This window comes from Poecilia latipinna, unplaced genomic scaffold, assembly GCF_001443285.1.
Source record: "Poecilia latipinna isolate Pla-1442-1.1 unplaced genomic scaffold, P_latipinna-1.0 Scaffold1744, whole genome shotgun sequence".
Lineage (NCBI taxonomy): Eukaryota > Metazoa > Chordata > Actinopteri > Cyprinodontiformes > Poeciliidae > Poecilia > Poecilia latipinna.
Genome location: NW_015114360.1, coordinates 67,133 through 94,610, shown reverse-complemented (window position 1 = coordinate 94,610; position 27,478 = coordinate 67,133). Strand labels below are relative to the sequence as shown.

At 41.9% G+C, this 27,478-nt stretch overlaps 2 protein-coding genes and 1 long non-coding RNA gene across 3 annotated transcripts; 2 read left to right on the top strand and 1 right to left on the bottom strand.

Annotated features, from left to right (window-relative positions):
- Nucleotides 1–1,005: 1,005 nt before the first annotated feature.
- lamb4 (laminin, beta 4) lies at nt 1,006–23,823 on the bottom strand. The gene is made up of 35 exons (XM_015060799.1): nt 23,307–23,823; nt 18,591–18,665; nt 17,973–18,139; nt 17,280–17,415; nt 17,127–17,200; nt 16,340–16,528; nt 15,275–15,338; nt 14,912–15,126; nt 14,699–14,819; nt 14,335–14,523; nt 13,468–13,623; nt 12,194–12,297; nt 12,028–12,107; nt 11,648–11,846; nt 10,990–11,115; nt 10,719–10,898; nt 10,315–10,430; nt 9,334–9,445; nt 8,686–8,869; nt 7,903–8,046; nt 7,591–7,822; nt 7,282–7,439; nt 6,817–7,041; nt 6,498–6,715; nt 6,282–6,378; nt 5,295–5,664; nt 5,024–5,187; nt 4,656–4,858; nt 4,362–4,520; nt 3,193–3,337; nt 2,834–3,041; nt 2,627–2,762; nt 2,377–2,541; nt 2,145–2,298; nt 1,006–1,445 (listed from the first exon to the last, which is right to left on the bottom strand). The coding sequence occupies exons 2-35, from the start codon at nt 18,610–18,612 to the stop codon at nt 1,306–1,308; spliced, it is 5,352 nt and encodes a 1,783-aa protein (XP_014916285.1). The 5' UTR covers nt 18,613–18,665; nt 23,307–23,823; the 3' UTR covers nt 1,006–1,305.
- On the top strand, nt 5,832–17,149 carry LOC106964978 (uncharacterized). The gene is made up of 3 exons (XR_001428532.1): nt 5,832–5,937; nt 16,676–16,681; nt 17,139–17,149. It is a non-coding gene; the product is annotated as an uncharacterized LOC106964978 (long non-coding RNA).
- Nucleotides 23,824–24,528: 705 nt separating the features above from the next.
- LOC106964977 (gamma-crystallin M3-like) lies at nt 24,529–27,274 on the top strand. Its single transcript, XM_015060803.1, has 3 exons — nt 24,529–24,600; nt 24,968–25,210; nt 26,959–27,274. Exons 1-3 carry the CDS (start codon nt 24,529–24,531, stop codon nt 27,235–27,237), a joined length of 594 nt encoding a protein of 197 aa, XP_014916289.1. The 3' UTR covers nt 27,238–27,274.
- Nucleotides 27,275–27,478: the final 204 nt, after the last annotated feature.

Genomic DNA, 27,478 nt, shown 5'->3' with positions numbered 1-27,478 from the left:
AATCATGAAATCTTTTAAAACCTTAATAACTTTGCATATTTTCAGTCCTTTTTTTTTAATCTTTGCATCGTTGATTTGTTTACTTTCAATCGGATTTTAACTACATAGTGGGGATAATGATCTGTGTTAACTTCTGTGCTTACATCTGGTTTCCTTGTCTCCTTGGAGTCTGTTTCAGATGCCCTGAAAATGCAGAATTATCCGTTTTGAATGTTTAAAAATAAAAACATGAAGGTTTCTCTCTTACTTTGTGAGTTTAATAATTATGCCATTTCACAACTTCATCATTTAAATCAATGTTCCCCAATCCTGCGCTGCTTGGTTCTCAGACCTGAGTTTGTTTTTCTCTTGTGCTCTATGCACATCATACGCTATAATATTTAGAAACATCTCTATCTAGGATTACATGTATTGAGCAGAATAACATATACAGGGCATATTTACATTGGTGTGTCAAAGGAGCAGTCTGGTATTTTCTTGTTTCCTGATCAATTCCATTTTGCTGTCCATAAAAAATGCACAGATGGGTTTAAAACATCTGGATTTGTTTGAGCAGTTGTTCATTTCCTTGATTTGAGTTGTAGTGGGGTTACTCTAAAAACTATATTGAAAATGTCAGCGAAATTCAGAGAATGGGTCATTCTGACACAGATGACGCTTCTGCAGGAAACATTCCGCAAATTTCTCTGAAAAGCAGCACCCCCTGGTGGATAGAAACTGAATAAATCAACTAGTTTTGAACAGACATCCAGAGATGTTTCATTCATGCAGGAAAGACTTCATCTAAAGTAGATTAAAATGTCTTTTTGTCTATTAGAGTTTCTTTCATACCACTAAGGGTTTTTTTTAAATGGTGTATTAAATGAAACACTTAAAAAAGAGGCAAAACTAAAACAAAATAAGATTTGTCACAGATCTTTCCTGAAGCTCTATTGATGCCTTTTTCCAAACTGATTAGGACTGAAAACCGTTTCTGCCACAAATAGTTACACTAATATATGAGGGTTAGTTAAATTCACTTTATTTCTCAAAAAACTGAGAAACATGCACCATTATTCAATTCAGTTTGGTCCAAATGAGCTTTTTCATTTCTCAAAACAAATGTCCTCTCAAGGTATTTTACAAAGCCGTAATATTTAATGTATAAAATACATTCGTTCAAATTCAAGCCACATGCTAAGTTGTAAAAGTTTCTAACATAAAAAAACACATATTCCAAATGTAAGAGCATTAATTTTAACTTCAGATATAGATATAAAAAAATTTAAACCATCATTTTTCTTTATTTTCAGGACCCTGCAGGACTTATGAGGAACATGTGGTGTAATATTCAGCTTTAGAGGCGATTTCCTTTTGAAGTGACTCCACCGTCTGCAGCAGCTCGACCACCTCCACTACCTTTTCCTCCTTCGTCTGGATCAGCAGCTGGATCTTCTGCTCCAAGTCTGCCAGAAACAAACGTACAGGAAACATCAACTCAGCTCTAAAACATCTCGCAGAAACCAGATTCAAACATTCAGAACCCAAACAGAAAAACATCAGGGTCATTCGGACTGCAGGGAGCAGCTTCCTTTTCTCACATGCAGGAATTAGGATAAGGGCCAGAACGAAGAAAACTCTTTTGTTTTTTTGAGGAAGAACCGTCTCACTGTCCTGCTCAGGATGAAATTTTGTCGTTCGCCTAAATTACATAAACTGTTATTGTGTCTTGGGTCTATTTCTTCTACTCTGTTTCTTCTGTATCAGCAACATTTACCAGAAAAAAACTAGTAGAAAACTAAGAAAGGAAAAAAAAGAAAAGAAACATCCTTGGTAAGTGAGAACAAAAAGATCTAATTTTGCTCTTGTGAGTTGGAAAATATATTCAATCTAATGTTTTTTCAAGTAAAAGTAAATCTACATTTTACATCAGGTCCACCGGGGCCTGGTGCTGATATCCACAGGTCAGGGTTCACCTGGACAGGTCACCAGTCCATCAACACACTGAAGCTTTTTCCAAAGCAAACATCGAGACAGCCTCACACTCCTTTTAGTGTTTAGGATTTTTTTTCTACGTCTAACCTGTTCAGTGTAGCATTTGTAAGCTCCTATTCTGTGCAGGGCATTAATAATCCCACAACAACTCTTAGTCTGATGGTTATAACCTTCTATCTGTTGGAGTCTGTCCTCCATTTGTCTCTGCATGTCTTCGGTCTCCTTCAGGATTTCCTGCAGTCGATCTGCGGCTTCGTCTTCAAGTGTTTTATTCAAGTGTTTCTGCTTTAAGAGCTCAAACTGCTCCTGAACTTCTTGCAGCTCCTGTTGGGAGAGAAAAAGTCTCAGAAATCTGGTCAAACCCAGCAGCAGCAGCAGCTGCTGACAGTTTTCAGACTTTACCGCGTCATTAGAAGCGTTGGTCAACGCTGACTCAGCAGTTTCTCTGGCCTCTTTGGCCATCTCTCTGTTCTGCTCCGTTTTATTTTTCAGAGCTTCAATCTCCTCCAGCAGACCTACAGGCTGGTTCATCAGCTTATCCTCGATGCGGTTCAGTTTGTTTCCCGCCTGAAACATGGCAGAGAAACCATCAGTACCAGTCAGGCTGAGGCGATTACTGTAAAAAAAAAAAAAAGGAAAGTTTGAGCCTCACCTCTTGGATTAGGTCTTCGGCGTCGTCTCTGTCCTTATTTGCAACCTCCAGGTCGTCGTTGGCTTTGCTCTGAGCTGCGTCTGCAGCAATAATGTCACTGACGATGTCTTTAACGTCGATGTTTTTAGTTTGCTCCCTGTTAAAATAAAAAATAAAATAAATAAATAAAAACGGTTTCTGAAAATAATCTCGTTTTCAGGCACCAACTTGGCTTCTGTCGCTTTCTGCAGAAGCTCCTGAGCTGTTTTGGCTTCATCCTGCAGCTTCTTCAGGTCCTCCTGGAATTTGGTGGCATCGTTCAAAAGATTACTGATCTCATTGATCATCGACTGGATCTCAGCAGGTGATCGCGGCAGCTGGATCCTCAGGACAGCGTTGGCCATTTTCTCAATGTCACCTGGAGGAACCATTTCATCTGCCAGGAAGGAAACAGGCAGAGATGTTTCCCACAGCAAGATGCATCACTCTGGTACATTTTTAGAGGACGGTAGGCGTAGAGCTGATCATTTAATGGTTGGATAATTTGGTCTCCTAAAAGAACTGACGTTACGCCTGTGAACACTGACCCATCAGATACTGTTTGACTCTCTGGAGCAGCTCTCTGGTTTGGTTTTTCTCTCTCTCCAGTGATTCGGTGGTGGCGCTGATCTGGCGCTGCAGGTCTTGGGCCTGGTCTTTGGCGTCCTGAGCCACTTGCTGGACATCACTGATCTTAAACGGTCAAAATAATAGAAACACCTCTTAAAACAGAACAATCCTCAGAGAAGACTCACTAACTAGTCTACATCAACCGTTTACCTGCAACAGATTTTTCAAAGTATCTTTTCTAACTGGACTTAGTAAAAGTTCTGGCTTGGCGCTCAAGCTTTCCCGCCATCAGTTTTTCTTTTTCTGTTTCTATCAGTTCTGGGGATCCTAAAAACTGTTTTTGTCTTGGCAGAAAGTCTTTGCAGCTCCAGAGGAAGTAACCATTTTAACGAGGACTGGGGTGTTTCACTCCTGGAGACTAACAAGCAATTAAAATGCTGCTGGGTAAATCTGATGTTAAACTGTTCAATTTTAGGGCAAGTCAATAAAAACTTGAACTGTAGGCAGTTTTAAACGGGTCCCAAGCCCAACACGGCAAGTTTTCCCGTCCAGGGTAATATTCCTGCCCAGTTTCTCACAAGTCAACCAAGTTGGGATTTTGTAGAACAACACTGATTCCTGAAAGACTTGGCTACAAGAATGCATTGAAATCAGTTTTAAAAATTCTTAAAAAAATGTTTTCAAATAGCCATGTCTATAACTAGAACAATATAAATCAATGCACTTAGACTTAATGCTTTTTTTAACCAAAAAATGTTAAATGTCATTTCAACAACATCTGCAGTACCAACCTAAATTCACACATTTTGTTTAAAATTCATAGTTTCTGATAAAATTCCTAAAATATTCTCAGAATATTGTCTCTGCATGTCTTCGGTCTCCTTCAGGATTTCCTGCAGTCGATCTGCGGCTTCGTCTTCAAGTGTTTTATTCAAGTGTTTCTGCTTTAAGAGCTCAAACTGCTCCTGAACTTCTGTGTTTACATCTGGAATAATATAAAATGATGTGCACTTACCTGCATCGAATGCTTTTTTAATTAAAATGTTTTACTAAGATAGAGCCACAAATAAAAGTCATTTTATTATAAAATTCCCACAGGAACCAGCTCAGTGGAGAAACCCTCCCAGTGTTCCCAGCGTAAGCTTGCCTTTTTCTTCGACTCGTCCAGGTTGGATGGGAATTTGATGAGTTGCTCTTTTACTTTCTCGGCCATCTCAGAGGCTTTCTGGGCGTCGGGAACAGCTCCATCACAGATCTGACCTTCAGGACATCCAGAGCAGTCATCCGGATCCGGTCGGCCGCAGATCTGGATCAGACCAAACCAAGTTGCTCAGAGGAAACAGAAGATCATTCAGTTTCTTTATTCAAGTGTAATACCACTGATAAGCACTAGAGGGTTCTCCATTAGATAAATCACTTCTTTCTGCAGAGTATTCTGCACCTTTTGGTTGAGTTGGCGCACGTTAAGCTCCTTGACCTTCTTCTCCAGAGTTGCCAGGTCTGCTCTGCCGCTGCACATGCTCAGTTTGCGCTTAGTCTCCTGTCTGGTGTCCATGGAGTCCTCCACAGCTTTAATGGAGTTTCTCACCCGCTTTTCGTCTGACATGAAGGTTTTGTGAAGCTTCTGGATCTCCTGCAGCATCTCTGCAACAGAGATGATTATTTCTTATTAAAATTAAAAAATATATATATTTTAAGGTTTTGCTTTAAATCAGTAAATTCGATATCAAGTCAGAAAAACAGGTGTTCTGATTGGTTGAACTAAAGTTTGTTTCTGGCGTTCAGATAAAGCCAATCTTCATGTCTCACCTTCCACTGGCTGAGTTTCTTTCTTGTTTGGATCCTTGGTGAGTTTATCCTTCAGGTTTTTCAGCATCTTCTGAAACTCCACGTTAATATTATTGATTTCATTGTTAAGGAGGACAGATGGGTCGATCAGAATTATGTTGGTGTCAACAGCATCTTTCAGCTTCCTGCAAAGAGAAGTCCTTCAAAATCATTGGTTTCTGCAAACATTTGCCTTTAACGACCAGGAGCCAGATTATCTTTGATTCAACAAAATGTAAAATATGGATCTCACCTAATCTTCATGTAGAGTTTCTCTACCTTCTCCATCTTTGGCAGAGAGAAACCAGTCATGTTACCTACGCTGTCCAGCCTGGAGTGCATCTCCAGCATCCGCTGCCAGTACTGACTGTGAGTGGGATGCTGGGTGTTGCCGTGGAGAGGGATGAAGGTCCTCATCCTTTGGGCAGCTCGCTGGACGTCAGTGATGTTTTCGGTCCACAGAACCATGCATTCGTGGCATTTCTCGCAGGCAGGAAACTCTGAGCTGTAGCCTGGAGCGCACGCGTCACAGAGGATCCCGCTGACACCAGTCCGACAGATGCACTCACCGGTTTCAGGGTCACACGACGGGCGCTGCGTTCCCTCAAGGTTACAGTCACAAGCTAAGAACAAGAAGTGATGCAATTAGGCAAAACAAGCCTTAAATGAATGAAATAGACAAAGCATGAAAAGATTGCAGCCATAAAACAATCTTTGTCATTTTGGGGGAGCTGCAGTAAACAGCACCATTTTGAGTCCTGACTTAAAGGAGCCAGCACTTCCTGTGGATTGACATTTGATGACCTCTGGAAACTTTTACTAATATCTGTAAAATGATAGTGGCACAAAATAATATTTTTGCTCCACAAAGGTTTGACAACAATTTTGTTTGATTTGTAGAAGGAATTCCTGAATTCTGGCTACGTTTTAAGATGACAGTAAGCTGACTTTGTCATGCAGCTGCTAAAATGTTTACTTACTTTGTTTGAACGTTGATGGTTCCAATATTTACAGAAAAGAAAGATTTGGACTAAATCCGAATGAAGATTAACATCAAGGCCACCTTTTATGGTTGTTATTTTCCCTCATGAAGCTAAAGTTAGTTAAATTGTTATTTTGGCATCATGAAACCTCACTTAAAAACACAATATTGAGGTTGAGTTTAGGAATAAAGTCATTGACTCAAAGTGATTTAAATAAAGCAGGAGACAGTCTCTGACAGATTAAGTGGTTCACTCACAGAAGCACTGCAGGTTTGGATCCCCAAAATGGTTTTCTCCACATTTGTCACACTGTCTTCCTCCAAACTCAGGACGACAGGGACACTGTCCCGACACCTGGACACATCACAACTTCAGCCAGTGGACTTTTCAAACAATCATCTGCTGCTGCATGGACCCTGGCTGACTTCTGACCTCTTCATTGTCAGCCTGAGGAAGAACTGATCCCCTCTCACCTTGTCACAGACGTTGGAGACGGAGTTAGCCGGGTCGCAGCTGCAGGGCTGACAGCCCGACGTTCCGTCCAGGTTCCAGAACCCGTCCTCGCATTCATCACAGAGATCTCCCACCACCCCCGTCCTGCAGGGGCACTGTCCTGTCCTCCTGTCGCAGAAGCAGGGGCTCTCTAGGGGACATAGAGTCGCCTTGGTCCCCCGGCGGTCACAGGAGCATTCTGGGAAACATCACCGTACATATACCAGCAACCATGTGACTCATCTGTGACCATGTGAACCTGTCGCAACCATGTGACACCTTCCTCACTGGCCGCTTTACCTTTACAGTTGTGTTGCAGGGCGTTGCCATAGTAACCAGGCTTGCAGAACTGGCACTGCGGACCTGTCGTGTAGTGAAGGCAGCGGAGACACTCTCCGGTTGTGCCGTCGCAGGCGTCGCTGTCGTCCGGGTCGATGTTGTTGTTGCAGGAGCACGCTCTGCAGGCGGCACCTGGCAACCTCAGGTCGCCATAGAAACCCGGACTGCACCGGTCACATCGTTCACCTGAGAGGTCGAAGGTCAGAGGATCGGTCAGCGGTCAGGTGGACTTTAATATTTGATTTATTTTTTCATCGTGGGGTCTGGGAGTTTTTATGAGAATTTAACTTTCTATTTCATTCAGTTCAAGAAAAATCTCTGCTCCTATGCTTACTTCTGATTCCCTGGATTTTAACAGCAAACTAATAGCAACTAAGCTTTGGCTACACACCTGCAGACCAGGTGATCCGCACAGACAGCTCCTACCTGCGTGCCCCTCCCTGCAGGAGCAGCTCACACTGACGGACTGCGGATTGTATCGACAGGAAGAGGCAAAGAACCGTCCGCTGCTCAGGATATCAGGGCACAGGCAGGGCTGACAGGGTTGCCTGGATACCGGGTTACCGTAGTAACCCTCCACACACCTACAGCAGCCACACATAGGTGGGTCAGAACCACATGACACCATCAAGAAGTGAGGTGATCTTACCTGAGGGGATAAAATAGCTGACGAAACGAGTTTAATAAAAGAAAGGCTGAATATTCTGTAATCGGATCCAGAACCTTCAGTCCGACCTGTCACAATGCGGCCCACTGCTGTGCTCCCTGCAGTCCACACACTCTCCGGTCCGCCCATCGCAGGTTTCCGACAGGCCGTTGCACTCACAGGGCTGACACAGCGGGAACCCCCAGAATCCAGACTCGCATCGATCGCAGCGTCGACCCGATACCCGGGGGCGACACGCACACTGACCTCCGCTCAGATCGCACGCCTCCGACAGAGAGCCTTGAGAGTCGCACTCGCATCCTGCAACAGCGTGAAGGATTCGCTGTAAGACGAAGCGCTCCTACGGCAGGGCTCTGACTGATGAAGAACTTTCTTCTTACGTTTACAGCCTTCAGGTCCAAACCCAAAGGTCAGAGGTGCGCAAGTGTCACAGCAACGTCCGATCACGCTGGGCTTACATTCACATGACCCGCCCAGCATACTGCACCTCGATCCAAGAGAACCGATGACGTTACACCTGCAGGCTGAAACCAGGAAGCACACAACATCAAGCCAGGTTCAGGTGAGACTGTGTCTGACAGACGTCAGCTGCTTCCAGAGACACATTAGTGCTAAAACTTGACCACATAAAATTTTGGAGACATTCAATTTGTAAATTAGGCATATTACGTTTATATTTATTGTCTGTAACAAACCTTATTTTATCATCCGATTGTAAATAAATTCAGGCAGCAAGAGAATAAGTAGTTTCTACAAAGAACCAGCAGTTTATGACGATGAAGATAATCTACAGACCACAAGGTTGAGTTCTTCATTTGAGATTATAAAGCTTTTTATCTGAACCTGCACTTTGACACAGTGAGAAACTGGACCCAGAACTTCCAGCAGGTGGCAGTAAAACCCATAAATACATTTGTGTAAATTGTGACTGTAGTGCAGAAAGGTGGACCTTGGACCGGTTTGATTGGATGTTTTCTACAATTCAATAAAAAAAACAAAAAAAAAACAATATTACTGTAACTAATTTTTAAGTTACAGCAATCAACATCGTTATTGTCGTGGCTGATGGCTGTGGACAGGAAGGATCTCCTGTAGAGGTCTGATTAATGTTTATGTTATTAAAACATTTATAATTGCCTGGGGGTTTGCAGTAAACAGCTCACCCACAGCTCCGTTGTGGATGCGCGCTGACAGACTCTTGATCAGTCCTTCGCAGATTTTTGGAAGTGACTCCTGAGAACCGAGATACACGTCCAATCCGACGCAGCGAGAGTGACTGAAAGAGTCGAAGTCACTCTGGGAACAGAAGTCTTCTTGGACTGAATAGAAACTCTGAACCAGTCCCATCTAAAAAAAAAAAAAAATTTAAAAAAAAAGTTGACAGAAAAAACAACACCGAGCTTCATTTGAATCAAACAGGCTTGTTTTCTTTTTTACCTTTGAGGTGAAGATGATCTGGGTAATAATAAAATAATGTGATGACTATTCTCTTTGGTCTCATTAGGCCTGGTTTACAGGATTCCTGTTCTTTTTCTATTTAAAACATTCAGACTTTTCAGGAACCAGAGTGGGAACCAAAGTTAACAACCTTAAGGTTTTAGAAAATAAAAAAAAAATCTTATTGCTCTTATTACTTTAGCTTACGGTTACTGAAAAGTTTTGATTGTTTTCCATATTTCTACACCACTTTATTTATCAATGCTGCAGCTACTTTAATCCTTTATGCTCAGACTTTGCTGTTCCTAAAGCGACTCTTTAAATACTTCCCTCTAGCTGTGCAGAAATGAGTTTTTAGATCATGACTTCCTCACCGAGTCGACCAGCAGAGGAGCGTTGTCTGATCTCTGCTGCCTGTCAAAGAAAATCTCCACGGAGTATCGACCTCTGGCGTTCAGACACACTCGGGAATCCAGAATACCTAATCTGGGAAAAAAACAAGCGTGTAACATAAAAACAGCAGTAGATAAAATGTCATGGCAAACGGTTGATGTCATATTCATAAAAGTTATCTTGTGTTAGAAAGTATGGCACCTAGTGGACACCAAGGAAATGAGATAACAGGCTGAGAAGCAATGCAGCGCTCACATCACTTTTATATGTGTGCTACAATCAACAATAAAGTTTCTGCCATGTTCAAACTAAGGTCATCTACTTACAAGTGCCAGAACAGTCTACAGAATATTTTTGCTAGAGTCTTGGAGTTTATTAAGATGTTTTTTGGTGAATCTTAGATGGGATTTTGTGTCCGTTTAGGTCAGGAACTCTCCTATTTTGGCCCAGTTTCTTCTTATTGTTGAATCACGAACTTTATCTGATGTTGTTTTGGGATCATTTATGACTTTCTCGATGAGTCACCAATGCATAATTAATGATATTACGATTCTCATGTATTCCTATTAGATTTGCTTTTGTCTGCTTTGTGTTACCAGACAAGTTCTATTTAACTGGTTTCTACTGGTCTGAGCCAAGTTTGGCTAATAAAATTTAAAAGAAATGTGGTCAATTGCTGTAAAAATTATTCTTTAACAATCACATTTTTCTGTACTTTTGTCATCCCAAAGTAAAAACTGAGTTGCTTCAGAGACACTGCATCACTTTTTTGGGGGAAAAATCATAAAAGACCTGAAGAGAAACACTCAGCGGAGTCAGCCAGTCGCTGTGGAGGACGTTAAACTGGAGCAACTGTTTTCACTTTGCTACGTTTTAATGTAACGCTCTGCAGAAAGTGGTCAGCAGAAGAGTCAAGTGGACTTCCAAGGTGAATTACCTGTCGCTCATGAAGACTGACTCACCTGGAGCTTCTGGGGAGGATCAGTGTCAGACTTCCTGTTGGAGGGTCGTCACTGCAGCCTCCGTCGCCCGGTGACAGCGTGATGACGTTCACTCTCGCCACCCAATCGGAGTCAGACTGCAGAGGGAGATGACCGGAGTTTAATCCGGGGAGAAAAACGTCCTGGATTAAACTCCAACACGATGCCTCATTTCTCGCTTCAAAATGTGAGCAATAATTATTTTTTTGATGTTACAGAGTTGACATCTGAATGGAAAAACTCAAGATCAATGTCTCACATTGATCATGGTTATGTCTGTTTTTTTGTTTTTTTTTGTCATATATTGAAATAAAAATAAATAAATAAAATCTGTAAAGCTGACTATTTTTAAGAGTTCATAAACAAGACCCTGAAGTTCTCCTCGCCTCAGATTCATAGCGGATCACCAGCTGGTACTCCATCGATGTTGGCAGGTTGTCCACGGTGAATCTAAGCCCCGCCCCCTCTGTCACTCTGACCAATCCCAGACCAGTTCCTGACTGCTCAGGTGAACCCTGGTGGGGAAGGATCTGCAGGGGCCCCTGGTTCGGAGGGCTGGTGTTCTGCTGCAGGACCAACAGAAAACAGGGGAAACCAATGAAAGAATCACGTTCAGTCCTATTTCAGAGACAAACAGGAAATAAACCAAAGCCGTACCCGTCTCCTCCGACGGGCGAGATGACGAGGCCTCCGGATCAAAATCACTTTTCCATTGGAGAGCTGGAAGTGATAGCCCTGTCTTCTGAAATACTGCTCACATGGAGGCAAAAGGCCGGGATTCACCTAAAAACACAAAGACAGAGAGAGAGAGTCTTTGTAAACAGGATTTTAAACACATTAAGATGTTAAGACAGGGCTGGTGAGTAAATTTAAACATTTAAGCAGCTTTCTGAGGAAATATTTGGAGACAGGAGGGGTGGTTTCTACTAAAGGTTTAACCCATCCATACATCCTTACCCACCAAACCTTGCATGGTCTCTGGAGGCAGGTTAAGACACTGAACACACAAGATAAACAACCACACAGAGAGATGTTAGCTGGGATTTGAACCCAGGACTGCATAGCTACAAGGCTAACAGCTAGCAGCTGTGTCGTTGCCATGGTAAAATATTCCTCCGTAACAACACTGTTCTGTCTGAGTTCAATGGATCACTGAGGTTTGGACTCCTTAGCAGGATCAGTGTCAAGATAACTTAATGTTTGGTTTGGGATTTTTAGCATCTGGCTCGGATTCAGATCCAGATGCTAAAAATCAGTCCCTGGTTCTGATGGCTTAACTGAACCAGATAGTTTTCCATTCAGTGATGATACACACCAGTGGAGAGGAAGAGGGAAAGGCAGGGAGAGGACCAGGAGGAGAAGGGGAGGAAGTTCCTCCTGTCAGCTGTGCAGCGAGCTCCGCCTCATACAGGAAGTAGATGAGCGAAGGCAGGAAGTAACCAGGTGCAGGATCAGAGCAGCGCCGGCCCACCATGTTGGGTAAACAGGAACACTGTCCGTCCTCTGGAGAACACCTGAACAAACCCAAAGTACATCACAAACTTTATACTTTATATTCTTTGAGAGTAGATTCAACTCCCTCAGAGTGGGTCACATCTTGTTATTCAGATGACAACTAGTGACTGGATTCAGTTTTATGAAAGCATTAAATCACTTGAACATACAGAGTCAAAAGTAAAAGAAGAAAGCTCCTACATGTTGCTGCTGGCTCCGCCAACATCACAGTCACAGGGTGAACATTTGAACACAGAGTTTCCCAAACCCCAGAAACCTGCCTGGAAACAAAACCATTAAACCTCAAAACATGACTTAATACAGAGGATCTGTTCTACTGATCTCTGTTTTACAAACTTTAACCTACCACACAATGATCACACAGCGGCCCGGTGGCCATTGACTCACATCTACAGCTCCCTGTAAGCGGATCACATGGTCCAACACTTCCCAAACCATGGCACCTGCAGACTGAAAACAGCATAAAGTCAGATCGAAGCTGCACAGAAGTAGCACAAACAGCAGGATGTTGTCTCATCTGGCCTATCTGCTATCTTAAATGGTTAAAAAATAGTTGTTGCTCAACTATATGAGCATCTATAATGTAACCTGACCTCCTCATGTCACCGAAACACTAACAATATTACCATATGCTAAGATAAAGGTAAGGTAAGGTAATTTTATTTATATAGCACATTTTCAGCAACAAGGCATGTAAAAGTGCTTTACATGAGTTAAAAGGAAATACAAACAAAATAACAAACCAAAGGAAAGAAAAAAGAGGAAAGAAAACTAATCTAACATTGTTCTAAAGTATGTAAACTAAGTGCTCCTGTTCAGGGTTGCTAAGTATCTAATTCCACTTCTAAATAGTGAATACTCTACAGTTTCTGACAAAATAAGCTAAAGAGTGACTGATCTAATTCTTTTTCTGGGTTAAAGTGAATACTTCACAATTCTAAGTTTGTTCTAAATCCTTTTCTGGGTTAAAAGTAATATAAACTAAGCAGTGACTGTTCCTGTTAAGTATTTCTGGATTCCAAGTTCGTAGTGATTCTAATTCTGATTCCATTTCTGGGTTGTATAATATTGATCTAAATAGTGGGTACTGAACAATTTCTGATATTACTAATAAACTAAAATAATCCTTTTCTGGGTTAAAATAAATAGTAAATAGTAAGTGGGCTGGATTTATATCACACTTTTCTAGCAATGCTGACCACTCAAAGCACCTTACATGATACCACAGGTTGGTAGGCAACCGAAGGTTGGAAGGTTGGTAGGCAACCGAAGGTTGGAAGGTTGGTAGGGCAACCGAAGGTTATGCGTCTTGCCCGAGGGCACATCGACATGTTACGGCATGTTACAAACAATGTGCGGATTGGAAACCACAATCCTGGAGAGATTAAAGAAGTTTTATTGACAATTTAAAGAACCAGCTCCCAGCAGAGGCGGTCCTAGCCTGTTTGGCGTCCTGGGCGAACCACCTTTCTGGCACCGCCCACAAACTAAAATGGAACTGAATCTGAATCTGCTCCTATGATTATATTGATCTGACAAGTATAGCTTTGAAATGATTATTCTTACTTGATAAAATATGAATAAAGACCTGAATGGAGGTAAAAACAGGTGCACTGGTACCTTCACACCCAGCCGGGTTGTCCGATCTCAAATCGAAGAAGCCATGTTTGCAGCGATCGCAGCGTTGACCCTCCACGTTTTCCTTACAGAAACACCGACCGCTTGAAGCATCACACAAGCCGCCGCTGTGGGAGCCGGCGGGGTCGCAGTCACACGCTGCAACAAGAACGTCACTCCATGATGCTCAGACGCAGCATACGTCCTGACGCCATGCTGCTGGAAGCTACAGAAACATCAGTGATCTCTGACCTGTGAGACATCTGAGACTCAGAACTCAAACCAGAGAGAAAAACCGAGTTTGACTCATTCATGAAACACCAATTTGAAAAGTAAAAATCTGACAATGATGATCATTGGTCATCATCTCAAATCAATATCAGAGCTGTCCAACTCCATACATCTTTTCTCCGAAATACCTGAATCAAATGGTATCATCACCAGGCGTCTGCAGAGTTCAGTGACTGAATGCTGATGAGGGAGTTCAGGCATTTTGTTCAGGTGTGTTGGAAAACGGATGCATTTAAAAACTGCAGGACAGCAGCGTTTTAGGCCTGAACTTGGGCACCCTGTTTTAGATGCCTCCATCCTCCAATAATCTTTATTCAAATGGATGAGTTATTAATTTGATCCTGAGGACAGGTAGCAGGGGAACGTATCAACTTTGCACTGATCCCTGGGGGCCCACTTAGATAGAAGAACCAGAAAGTGCAAGCCATAACCATTACTGATTGTTTAAAAAGCTGCAATAGCAGCTTTTATTTCCACTGAAGTGAAGCATCAGAACCATCACTCCCACCTGCATCGCCTGGTTTGATGCTGCACTGTAAAAGCAGCGAGTATGAATAAGTTGCACGTGATGAAGCATACGTATGCAGGCGTGGGGGTCCTCCAGCGCCCTCTGCGGGTCCTGATACATTAAAGGTCGACAGCGCTCGCACTGAGGCCCCGTCCTGTCATGGCGGCAGTCGTCACACACGCCGCCACTTGCACCTCCGGTCTCTTCGTAGCGAGCAGCATCAAAGTGACACGAGTCTGAGTGACCGTGACAGTTACACCCTAAAAGAGAGACAAACAAGGTCACAGACATGGAGGAGAAACCTGAAACAACTCAGGCATCATAAATGTGAAGGTTTAGAAGCACAAACAATCTGTATGTCTGTTTTTAATCCAGAATAAAATGATAGCTGATTCATTTGTGCGGAAACAAAAGAGGAAATTAATAAAAATGTACTCCTGCAGATGTTGGGTGTAGTTTGTCCTCCAGGCTTCCAGGGGGAGTCATTGTGGAACGGCTGACATCTCTCACAGTTCTCCCCAGCTGTGCTGTGCTCACAGACACATCGACCGTGAACCTGGAAGAAGAAGAAGAAAAAAAGGAATAGACAACAGCAAAACAATTTAAACTGAAGATAAACAAATTTAATGTCAAAGTTTCGGTGTGTACCATGCCGGGCTGGGTGAAGACATCTCCACGTCCTCCGTCCACAGGGACACAGCGGCTGGCGTGTCCGTTACAGAAGCAGCTTCCCTGAACCACCATGCTGTAAAGTGAGTAGTAATATTTCTCCTGAGGATTTCTGCGTCTGCGAGCCAGCAGCGTGTCACCGAGCGTGAAGAGACGGGTGAAGTTCACGCGGATATTCGTCAAGGTGATGAGCTCTGAGGATAATTAAGACATGTATAAGCGAATATATGAAAAGTTATACTTAATAAATTGGAATATGTGTTCCAGTGAGGACCGTTTGTCAGATTAAAAGTACCTTTTGGGAAAAAAAAACAACAACAACAACCTTTTCCATCGTCTCACCTTGAATGTTCGGAGCATATGGGTCATCTATTTCAAAGACAGGATCCAGAGCTTTTAGCACCACCTGGTGGACAAACATACCAGGTTACAGATTTATCTAAATGTCAATCAATACTTTCCTCAGTTATTTACACACACTGTATAAAAAACACAGTTTGTACTCTCTGATATTAAATCAGACACATTTTTCCTGCATTATGTCATATGTGCCAGAATATTTAGTGCCAGAATATTTAGTGCTCACAAAAAACACGGGATATGTGGCTTTCGAGTGAAATTTCAGGCTGAACCTAAAATGCACAAACTTTTACAGATGGACTTAATGTGAACTTTTCTAAAAATTTGAATGTCTAAATTGTTCAATGTCTCGTTAGTTTTTGCACAACCTGAGGTTCAGTTAGTGGCTAAATTCACAAGAGGTGTTTGATTCCTGAATTAACAAAAAAGATCTATTGGTGTAAAACAATCTTTATTATCACGCTGTTCATATTTTGACAGCATGAGACCAAGATGACACCTAGAAACCGATCAACAGTATCTCACCATTGCGAGATTTCAAACAGGATGCTCTCAGACAAAAATGGCTGCTGAGTGTAAAGCCAGAGTTATCGGCTGGTACCACAAATATGCAGAGACAGATTCAAAGCCTGCTTGTTTAGAGCTGCCTTTTGATTAATGTCAACTAAAACATTATAAACTGAAGTCTGTTTTTCAACTTGTCGTTGCTTGCCACTGCAGTGTGATGGTTTTCCCTTGTTTTATTTTCCTTCTAATCCTGTAATGAACTTGGAAATGGCTTGCTGCTGAAAATATGTGATAAAAATTAAACTATCTTGGCTTGATTTGTGTTGATGGGCGAAAAAGTCACATTCAAGGTTTGCACCATTGAAAGGACAAGAGTCTACGTTAACATTCAAAACCAAAAACAATAGCGTCAAACTAAAAAATACTCTTGTCCAAGCAGAGACATTTCTTCCCACATTACAAGTTTGTACCTGAATGTTTTTTTTATTCCATGAACGGAGCAAATAGGTTGGTGGATGTGTGTTTAAACGTGGTACCTACCTCTCCACCTGTGGACGGTTCTGGTCCAGAGTATCTGCTGTCACAGACAACGTCGTCAATGAAGCTGGCAGGTTCAGCAGGAACTGAAGGAAAATGAAGGGAACAATCGTCTGCAAAGTAGCGAAAAACTTTCCAGCTCCGTCCAAAATCCTTCGAACGCTCCACCAGCATGGCTGCAGGCCTGAAGCTCTGCAGGAAGACAGACGGGAGATATTCACATCCTATCAAGCAAATCAGACCCAGGGGCTCATGCAGCGCTGCCGACTGAACCACGTCCATCTTTAAGTCGGACGTTTCCGATGTTCTTAAGAAGAACATCGCATTGTCTGACCAGAGGATAAAGTTAAGGATGAAAAAGCCTGTTCTTGTTCATGGCCTGTTCTTTGTAGGAATTAACCTCCAGATTTAAAACTGACTGAGTTAGCTGGATCTACGTTCAGCATCAGAATCAGTGGAGCAGCGTCAGTGGTTAGCAATAAGGCCGACATCTCAAATCTCAGCTACCCTGGGTACGCCAGTCCCACCCGACCTCACGCCTCTGCAGTCCTGCTTCTTATATTGCTGTTGATAATCCAGCAGGGTGATACTAATCTGAACGAAAAGACTAATCTCTCCCCTCTTCACATCACCTTCTCAGCTCTTATCAGAACAAACATTTTTTCAGATAAAACTGTTCATTCAGTTCAGCGGAGGTGTCTCCTACGTGTGAAAGCACATTTTAAAAATCATCTGACTTAGCAGCCTGGCAGGAGAAGAACATTATAAGTGAGTGTCTTTAGCTGTTTACCTTGAAGGTGAGGACCAGGTGGCTGAACTGGAAGACAGTCTCCAGGTCCAACTGGATGCTGACTTGATGAACTCCTGCAAACAACAGAAAGCTTCTTACGTTTTATTCTGTCATTAATAATGACGCGCCGTGACGGGACGGTTTCCAGCTCACCGTTCTCAGACTGCCACCACTTCAGTCGTCTGTCGGAGTCAAACGTTGTGACGACGTTCTCGATACGATGGCTCTGTGGGTTGCTTTGGGGACTAAACGGCAGTCGGGAGTCACACGTGAAACACTTTTTCTCCCCCTGATGAATCAATAATAATTTTAAATGAGTCATTCATCCTAATCAATAATCAGTGGTTTACTAATACGTGCTGAAAGGTTGGGGTTTGTGTCTAACGAGCAACATAAAGAGGCTATAGGTGTAAAGACGTGACACTGACGGGTGTCTGATTTATGGACGAGCCTGGAGGCTAGAGTTGTTGGCCCATCTCCTTTTTACAGCACTAAGTATTTCCAACCTAAGCCATGAGAGAAGAGGAGAAAGGAAAATGCATTAATGGGGAGAGGAGTTGGAAAAGTTCCTCAGGCTGAAGGGTGTCAGAATGTAAAGTGACAAATCAAGACTTGTTTCGGTATGAAAGTCAGAGAATGGGGGGAGAAAAAAATGAGTTCAGCAGCAGCTTATTCAAATCCACAAAACCTGCACAGTCCCACATATCGTCACACATTATTGCCTCAGCATAAACAAATGGTAGCACAAGATAACCCACAGAAACAGCTTGAGCTTCAGCCAATGGAAACATCTTTATCGTCTGTTTCACAGATCCCCTGTGTGTGTGTGCGGGTGCTGCCTCTAACCTCAAGGTATCCAACGATGCAGTAGTTCTGGGGTCCGTCCACGCCGCAGGTGGATGAAGCTGAGAGCTGCGTTCCCCGTCCCACCATCAGGTCACCGAGCTGGGGGTGACAGGAGCCGCCAGGGCACTGGTCCTGGAGGTCCTGGGGTTTTACCGCCGGGAGACAAACTGCAGGGACAGATGAGCCACAGTGAGTGAATCCATTGTTTCATGAGGAACTCAGAGCTTGCTGTCTTGTTTCTTGTTTTGGAAGAGAACATCAGCTTCTGCTCCAAAGACTCTAGAAGTGTTTCCGACTCCAAATATCTTTAGAAAAGACCCAGTACCGGCCGGAACAGATCTTCTGTCTCATCTTGCTGTTCGGTTCTCTAAATATTCAGGAACATCCTGCTTGAGATTCTGGATTCCTTTCCTTCTGGGTAATTTTCTCTACCTTTATTGGAGGAACTCAGCAGGATGGAGAAGTTCAGAGTGAAGTCAGTGGCTTCAAGTAGACAACCTTCCCAAACTCCCACAGGTTAATCGATTCCACTGGAGTTTCACTTTAATTTAGTTCCTCCTCCATGAAGAGACCATTGAGAACATTTCTTCAGTCAGGGATGTGATGAGAAAAACTCACCAAGAACAAAGATGAGGATCATGTTGAGACATCTGGTGGATTCTAGTTTCTGGTGGACTGCAGATGATTCTTATTCTGTTGGTGGAGAAAAAGCACATTTATCTCAATGTGTAGATGATTGTAAACCAGGATTGCATGCAACTTCACAATGGATTAAACAAAATTAAACAAAATCCCTCTAGGAAGGAATGTAAAAGCATGGACCACACACAGAACCCCAACGACTACAATAATTAAAGTCATAATTGTATCATTTACTGTCTCCTACGGCGTTGTGTGCTAGATAAAATCTCACTGAACGAACAAGAAACAAACTTTTAGGCCTGTCGCAATAAATCAATTAATCGCCATAATAAATTAAAACAATCTCAATAATTTCCACTTGACTGATTTAACCAATTTTTTTTTTGTCGCTCTCTTTCTACCAAAAATGGGATGACAAAGTCTTCAGTCTTTTTTGTTTACAGAGATTTCATAATTAATTCATTTGTTGCTTCTGTTGTTTTGTCTATTTGTTTTGGAAATTTAAAATGTCTTCCAGTTCTAGTGTTAGATGTTTATTAGAATTTAAAGTTAGTCATCTTTGAGAGTGTATTCTCGCATTATTATGTCATTACAATTACATTACTTGAAAATGGTCTCAAAATGGCAATATTTATCTTCCAGTAAAATTTGTTACCGCGACACGCAAACTGTACAGCTTGGAAAGGTATAATCAACATTATACTTATAATTAAGCATTTGCAAAGTTTGTAATTTTTGACTCCAATCTCACATTTAAATGTTGAGTAAATTTAAATCTTTAATATTTCATTTGACTTTGAAGTCTAGAAATGCTTACAGTGATATTTGCACAGATGACGTTCTGTCTCATAAACTGGTCACAAACCACAGGAAGCGTGTTAGGACTCACTGAGTCTCTCTTTAGACACTGTTTGACAGGAAACATTTTAATTTTAATAACTGCAACATCGTCAGTAATCACAGCATTTTGAAACCACCAGACATTTATTGTTGTATGTCTGATTAAACATTTAATTGCACTTGATTTTGTTATTTTCTTTTTTTAATTAACCAAAAGTCAACAACACAATAAAAACCAGAGGCTCACCTTGTGTTTTAACTAGTCCGCTATATGTGGGTCTGTATCAGTTTTTAAGGTGTAAAATTTCACATTAAGAAACTGCTGAGGAGGATTTGGTGAATGTTTATGAGGCGTAAATGTAAATGTGTTTCTACCTTCGGACAACTGTTATCTAAATTTTAGAATACAAACTTTGAGGCAGTGCAGCTTATTTCAATTCAAAGCCCCAATAAACCCAGACAGACGAGAGCCAGTGGAACAGCCAAGTAAAATAAACTAAAAATAAAAGTACAGAGCAATACATAACCCTGAACTGAAGCTTTATAGAAACCGTACAGCGTCTGAACCCAGCCAAGAGATAATTGCAACAACCAAAGCAGTTACAACCCACAGACCACAACACGATGTGGTTCAGCCACTCCTAATAATGAAACATGTTTATTTCTCTGGCTGAAGCTGAACTCCAACTCGGTTCTTGTGGTTCGATGGGAGAAACGTTCTGAGAGCTGGAGCCCAGCTGCAGGAATCTGGATGATAGAAACGTGTTTATTCAGCAGTGAACCGTGCGCCCTGAAGGGACTGGTGAACTTTAACTGGAATGTTTGGGCCTCTCCAAAAACTGACTGAACTGTACAGCATTTCCTGCTGTAACACTGCAGCAACACACACACACACACAGACACACACACACACAACAGATTCACTGGAAATGGAGGACAGCGCACCAGCTGAACCAGCATCTCCAAGTATGTGGCATGTGGATCTTTTTGCTGCAGTAAATCTATCCTCAGCCACTGCGATGTTCTTGTTGACTCCGTCTGCAGCTCAGAACTAAAATCTCAACTCTTTAATCGTTACACAGCAGATTTAAGGTCTGGCTCAAATAAGCTATGGACCTTTATATTAAAAACATAGGAAAAGTTAATAAAAATCTACAACAACCTGATTGTTCAGAACATTTAAGCACCAGGCTTTTAAATCAATATAATGTAAACAGGACATTTTTATTTGAACTGATTTCTTTAATATGAACAGGATTCACTTTTAGATTTGTTTTAATTGCAATTTAAAAGTATTCTGTCAACATTGGTGAACTTGTGACCTGTCCAAGGTGTAAACACCCCAGCAGCCCTTCAGGACAGGTGGATTTAGATGATGGATGGATGAATGAATGTCGTTTGTTAAAATTGCTCTGTTAAGAAGTCGTTCGTCTCTCACACACTCAGAAGAAGCTTTCAGTCCCTGTTCTTCGGTTGGGATCCCACCCACTGTTTCTGCACCTCAATGAAAAAGATACTCTAAGATCATCTCACCATTTGCATGCACATTTCTCTGGACCCCTGATGAACAACACAACAAAAACCTGCTGGATCGGAAACACTGCAGGTCTGACCAACCAGGATGTTTATTTTTATTCTCTACAGAGATAAAAATGTTGATCTGCAGTGATGAACAGCTCTGATACCATCGGTAGCAGCAAGTCTGAATGGCTCATTCCTGGACAGCAAAGTCTGATTGGTTGTTTTTCTAACAATGTTATTAACTTTATGACTTCCAAAAGACAGAATAAAGGGAAGAGAAAATACACTGAATTCAAAAAGCGGATCACGTTCAAGAAAGATCCGACCAAAGCAACCAGAAAGAGAACTGACGGGAGCAGACCCAAACTGGGATGTTTTTAAACTTACATCTTCGTACGTAACCTCAGTAAAAATAACTGGGTTTTGGTAAGAGCGATAGATGAATCACAACGTTTTACGAGAAAAACACAAAACTCAGACAGATCGAGAGTTAAGCATCTGATCATCACGATCAGACAAGCAAGTCTGAGTCTGTTGTTATTAAAATCTGACTTATTTCCATTTCAGGAAACTCAGATTTTCTAGCTGCAAACTTTCACCCAGGATCAACGTTAAAACAACAACAAAAAAGCTAAAAACATGGCTTAGGGACAATAAAAAATAGAAGGAAATCAAAAAAAATGAAACATCTATAGAGCTGAGGGAACGTGTCTCTGCAGATAATTGGGATTTTATTCTGACAGACAGCTCAGGTCTAATTTTACTCTTCAGATATTAGCCCGAGGAATCCTCTGAACTAAACGTCAATAAAACATGGTTTTCCTTTTAGCTCTCAGGAATCTGCAGACAGATTTAACGAGGAATGTGCGATTATTTTGTAAAAACTGTGGAGCAGAAAGTGGGTCTTAGGTACAATAATAAGCACGTGCAATTTCATAAGTAACAACGCTGCATTTAGGTGCATATTTGAGGTTTCTGTTACGATGCAAAGTGTTGGCTGCAGCGCAGAGGAATAAATCACTTTGATATTCATGAAACAGAACGAGAAGATCTGCTGGAGATCAGAGACGGAGGACGAGTCGTGTGGCTGCTTTAAAACAAGATGGAACATCAGAGATAAGGTCCTGTTTCTTTTCATGCCACTAATGTTTCAGCTCCCAGACGTTGTCGGGTCATGTCTGTGTTTTTATACGCAGTTTTCAAGGAGTTTGGGGCGGGGGGTGAAAACCAAACAGTTGAAGATTTCAAAAGTTGCATGAAGAAATTATCCTGCCATTTCTCCTGGTGTTTGAGAGAAAATTATGAATTCAGGTGAAACTTCACTGAGATTTGCACCGTCTCTGTGCTATAGGTGGTGCAGAGTGGAAAAAAAGGAGATTAGAGTTAGTATAAAGTCATTAAGCTGTGAAATGTATTTAGTTGTTTCACTGCAGCAAATGTAAAAATTACACACAAATGCCCAAAAAATCTGCCAGTTTAATTTGAAAACCGGGACAAGACGCATTTAAACCAACGCATCTTCCACGATTTTAAAATGACGCGAGCAACCATTTAAAATGCGTTTACCCAATTTAAAGAGGACAACTAAAAACTGTAAAATGAAACGTAACACCACAACGAGGCAGCGTTTATTTAACTTCATTCTTAATGTTTTCAGATTTCACCAATTCAAACTTCACTGCGACTTTCATTCCTGACATGTTCATCTTCCGTTGAGAAACATTTAACATTTAAAAAAACATTTTAAAATATTTTTTATCTTTCTTTCTGGTGTCCTGAAACCAAACTGAAGCTCAAAGCAAACAATGATTTTCAGCGAATCTGACAGCGTGTTAAGCCCCGGCACTCCGTGTGCGTCATGTCATTACATGCACAAGTTCTTTGGGATAGTGGATCTTTTATCACTTGGTTTATTTATGGAGAAGTCAGCATGGCAATGGATGAGTTAAATCTACCTAAGACTGGCCTTCTTGCAGCTTTTTTCATTTATATTTTTCAAAATAAAACATCATTTCAACCCAAACACACAAACTCGATAAATTAGTTTTCAGAAAATCATTTATTTTTTTTCTGCTGACACAAAGAAGCTGCACAGAATAAAAACCTGCAAAATCGATTCAACGCAAACTCCGTTACTTCAGCAGAAGTCATTTAAGATAATTGCAAACATCTAAATTTAATTTTAAAAACGGACTGTTCAACATGGGATTAACTGCACCCATCTGACAGAAATAGTCCAGTTTTCTTTTCCTTTAGTCTGAATTATAACAACATGAACTTCAGTCCCATCAAAGACATTTGGTGTGCTACAGGGAGACAAAGTGGACCTACCTGCTCGAGCTGCCATCCAAGCGAATGAGCACACCTGGGCAGGTAACAGCACACCTGAGACACTTGCTGCCCGAGGCTGAAGCTGTCAAGAGATGGAGAGAAAAATCACTGGGAGGAACATCCAGAATAAAACTAACTAAGTTATCCAACCTCTCTGATGACGTTGCCCCTACAAGAGTAAGATTGTACAGAGTAGTGGTTGGGGGAGGGGCTGCAGGAGCAGAAACATTTGGTCCAATGGAGCCCTCAGGTTACCTATTGTCAGCCCTGGTTCTCCGCCCAAAATTACAGTAATGGATATCTTTAACACGCGTGTGTGCTTGAGCCAGGATGTTCAGAGAAGAGATACAGTGACACGTTATGTTTCAGATTTAGCTGCTCTGTAGACGAGGATCTGATATCACAGGAGAAATTCATCCTGAACTCATGAAAGGCAGATCTCCGGACGGTGTAAAGGAGCAAGTTCTCTCTGGAGACCATAAGGAAGCTCTCTTGGAGACAAGAAGGAGACTCCAGAGTGTCATAAAGGAGCCCAGTTTACACTCCCAACTTTGTAAAGGAGTCATGTTGAAGGCCATGAAGGAAGTTGTCAGGGTATCAAAATAAATGAAAGAAAAAACAAATCCCCCAACACAAGGCTTAAATGTAAGCTCAGGACAGCTGATGATGAGGACTTGGTTGTCGGAGACGATGAACAACGATCCATCAGAGCGAGAACATCTTCAGGAGAATAGTATATTTAAATTATCATCCTGAATCAAATGTCTTCATGATTTTTACTCTGCTGTTCAGAGAATACAGCAGTGGTTACAATAAAGCTCCTGTTGATGATTACAGCATCTGAGTTTGTTGTTCCTGACTGAAATTAGATTATGTCGGTGCTTTGGAGGCTGTCAGTGCTTCTGGCCTTTATTATTTCTGCTGTCTGTGTGCTCAGTGCGAGGTAAGAGTTTTCACTACTGATGTCATCACAGCTTCACCTTCTTTCTGTAATTTTCTCAGTGTGAGTCGTCCACTTGAAGGTAGGAAGCGGGTGAGCTGTTTCGCCATAGAGGATACTGCTGGTGTGGATGAAAGCCGCTGCCGAAGGCCTCCCACCGTCATTGTTAACCCCCTCAAAGAGGCTTTGTGTGGGTCACACAACCACATGCTGAGTCTGCACTCTGACACACAAAGCAATCGATGTCGCTCAGGTGTATAAAGGTTGTGAAGTCACACAGGTATGATTGCACTGAGCCTCCTCCAGCTCCACGCCAACAACATGTCCACCACAAACACGAACATGATGAGCAGGGTAAGTCCCCGCAGGTGTTTCAAGTTTCAAAGTCAAACAAAAAATGCTAACAGGGACGTTTGGAGTCATGAATTTCTTTTAATTAGTGGAAAATTATTTTAAATGTCCTCTATAAATGTTTCCTACCTGACAGAGCAGAAGAAAGAAATATTGCCGTCTCTGTACTAAGAAACGTGATTGAGCATAATGCCAGGTTTGTGTCATTAGTTATAAAAGTACAAATGAAATGAATACAGACCAAGATGTTCAGAGCAAACCTGCAGTAAATCTGTGTTGACAACTTGATTTCAGCAACCTCAGCAAGTTCTCAAAGTATAAAAAAAAACCCCACATCTTTACTTCCTTTGTTCAACTTCTTTCTTCTTAGGTCATCTTCTACGAGGACAGGAACTTCCAGGGGCGTTCCTATGACTGCAGCAGCGACTGCGCTGACATGTCCTCCTACCTGAGCAGGTGTCACTCCTGCAGGGTGGAGAGAGGCTGCTTCATGGTCTACGACCGCACCAACTACATGGGCAACCAGTACTTCATGAGAAGGGGAGAATATCCCGACTACATGAGCACGATGGGAATGAGCGACTGCATCAGGTCCTGCCGCATGATCCCCATGGTAACTGCATTTTACATCACCACACAACCTGTCGTGAAGGAACTGAATCACTGTACGCTGTAGTGGGTGTCAGTCAGGACACAATCTGAAGTTTGTCTTCTTTATTGAAAAGTTTTCAAGATTACAATCAGAGCTCCATTCAGGCAGACTTGAAATCTCTCTTATGGTGGTTTGATAGCTGAGTGTTATGTGCGGTCCTAAAATACAAGATAAATAACAATGTAAAACAAGTAAACTCTTAAAGCAAAAGTTCCTGACATATATTAGCTAAATCAGAATATTCAAATGAACTTGTTCTTAAAAATTAGACAGACCTACCAACATTAACTAGCTAGGTTGCTTTGCAAACTGAGCTGCTATAGAGACTCAGTGTCATGATCTGTGTTTATTTTGAGTTTTTCTATGTTTTCCTGTTTCCCTGTGAGTCTCTGTCCTGTCCTCCCCGTTGATTGATCCCCAGGTGTGTCTCGTTTCCTTAATTACCCCGTGTGTATTTAAACCCACCTGTTGTCTGTGTTCCTCGTCGGATCCTTGTCTAAGTTTGTCGTTGTCGTTTGTCTCACGTCTAGTGTTCGCCTCCAGTAGAACTGTTAAGTCCTGGAAAGCGTTAGCTCTCGTTTAAGTCCTGTTTACCAGTTGCTACCGGTATTTGGCTGTGTGCCTGTCTCTCTGCCGTGCTGCCTGTGTTGGACTGTTTGAGCATCTTATCATTAAATATATTCATCATCACTATTACCTGGGTCTCAGCGTCTCTCCTCACCACCAACAACCCCACCTCATGACACTCAGCAATTATGCTGTCAATTAACAGTGAAGATACAGGTACATTAAATATGAATTTTATGGCTAAAATATATTGTTAATAAAAAACAAATGAAGAATTATCTCTCAAACCCTAACCCTACCCTAAAAACAACAGATTGCTAATTATGCTAATTAGCATGACACGACATGCTAATTGAGCACAATTAGCATTGTAATTATCAAACTTCTTATATTTTACAACTTATTGTATTTCCTTAAAAAGAAAAAAGACAGGGGATAACAGGACCAGGTAAATAACTTACAGAACTACTTACATTGGTCAACAACGAGCTTCTCGCACTGGTTGGAAGCAGCCATACCATCAACCACCGTGCTATTTGCCATGCTTTTCTCTCCGTTCCCTTTCACCAATAGGTGGCGCCTGTGAATCGCATATATGACTACAAAAATAAAACTTGAGAACTAATAAAAAGTAGATAAACATGGGGTGCATACACCTCTGGTAACCAGTCAGCGCACATATTCACCACTGCTACCAGTACTATATAGTCCCAGTGTCAACCAGATGAATATAGCTCACAAAATCGCCATGCTAATCAATCCCAATATTGCTCCAATGGCCTCTACAGAAACCAGTTGCATTACAGCATATAACAACTATGGAAATAAGTGACAAAACAGCACAAATTATCTCCATGGTAACCAATCATACTAGCTATGGAAAATAGTAAATGAATTGACTTTATTTAACACTTGTTAATATAAATTTAATTCTTTACCCGCCACTAAAGACACAATTACGCCGTTATACTCCACACACACGCACGCACACACACGCACACACACGCACACCCTCACGCGCACGCACGCACACACACACATTTACACGACTGGTAGCCAACTTAGGGTTAGGTGCCACTTCCTGGCACGCAGCCAAACACTGTACAGAGATTAACTGACTATTGATTATCGGTATCTTCTAGTACCGCGGCTCCTACAGGATGAGGATCTATGAGAGGGAAAACTTCGGAGGCCAGATGTACGAGATGATGGACGACTGCGACAACATCATGGACCGCTACCGCATGTCCAACTGCATGTCGTGTCACGTGATGGACGGACACTGGCTGATGTATGAGCAGCCCCACTACAGAGGCAGGATGATGTACATGAGGCCCGGAGAGTACAGGAACTTTATGAACATGGGCTGGAGCAACATGAGGTTCATGAGCATGAGGCGCATCATGGACTCCTACTATTAAAGTCACCAAATAAAAAGCCATTCTTATTTTAAAGTCTGCTGACGCCTCAAATCAGTTTTTCCTGCTAGTAAAGCTCAAAGTTGAATATAATGTTGATAAAGAGAAGTGTGGCTGGTTATGCCTTATTTGTGGTGTTGTGAAGACTCAAATGAAGGAAGGCAGCAAGTCAATTTTCTTCAAAACTTGCCAGAGGTAACCTGATGAGGTCAAGCTGGCAGGATGGAGAGCGATGTACATGACA

Coding starts and splice junctions, on each gene's coding strand:
- LOC106964977 (XM_015060803.1), top strand. CDS start 24,529: ATGATTGCACTGAGCCTCCTCCAGCTCCACGCCAACAACATGTCCACC. Junction 24,601..24,967: donor ACACGAACATGATGAGCAGG/GTAAGTCCCCGC, acceptor CTTTCTTCTTAG/GTCATCTTCTACGAGGACAG. Junction 25,211..26,958: donor CCTGCCGCATGATCCCCATG/GTAACTGCATTT, acceptor GGTATCTTCTAG/TACCGCGGCTCCTACAGGAT.
- lamb4 (XM_015060799.1), bottom strand. CDS start 18,612: ATGATCCTCATCTTTGTTCTTG. Junction 8,870..9,333: donor CTCCTCTGCTGGTCGACTCG/GTGAGGAAGTCA, acceptor TTTTTTTTTTAG/ATGGGACTGGTTCAGAGTTT. Junction 3,042..3,192: donor AGTCAAACAGTATCTGATGG/GTCAGTGTTCAC, acceptor CCTTCCTGGCAG/ATGAAATGGTTCCTCCAGGT.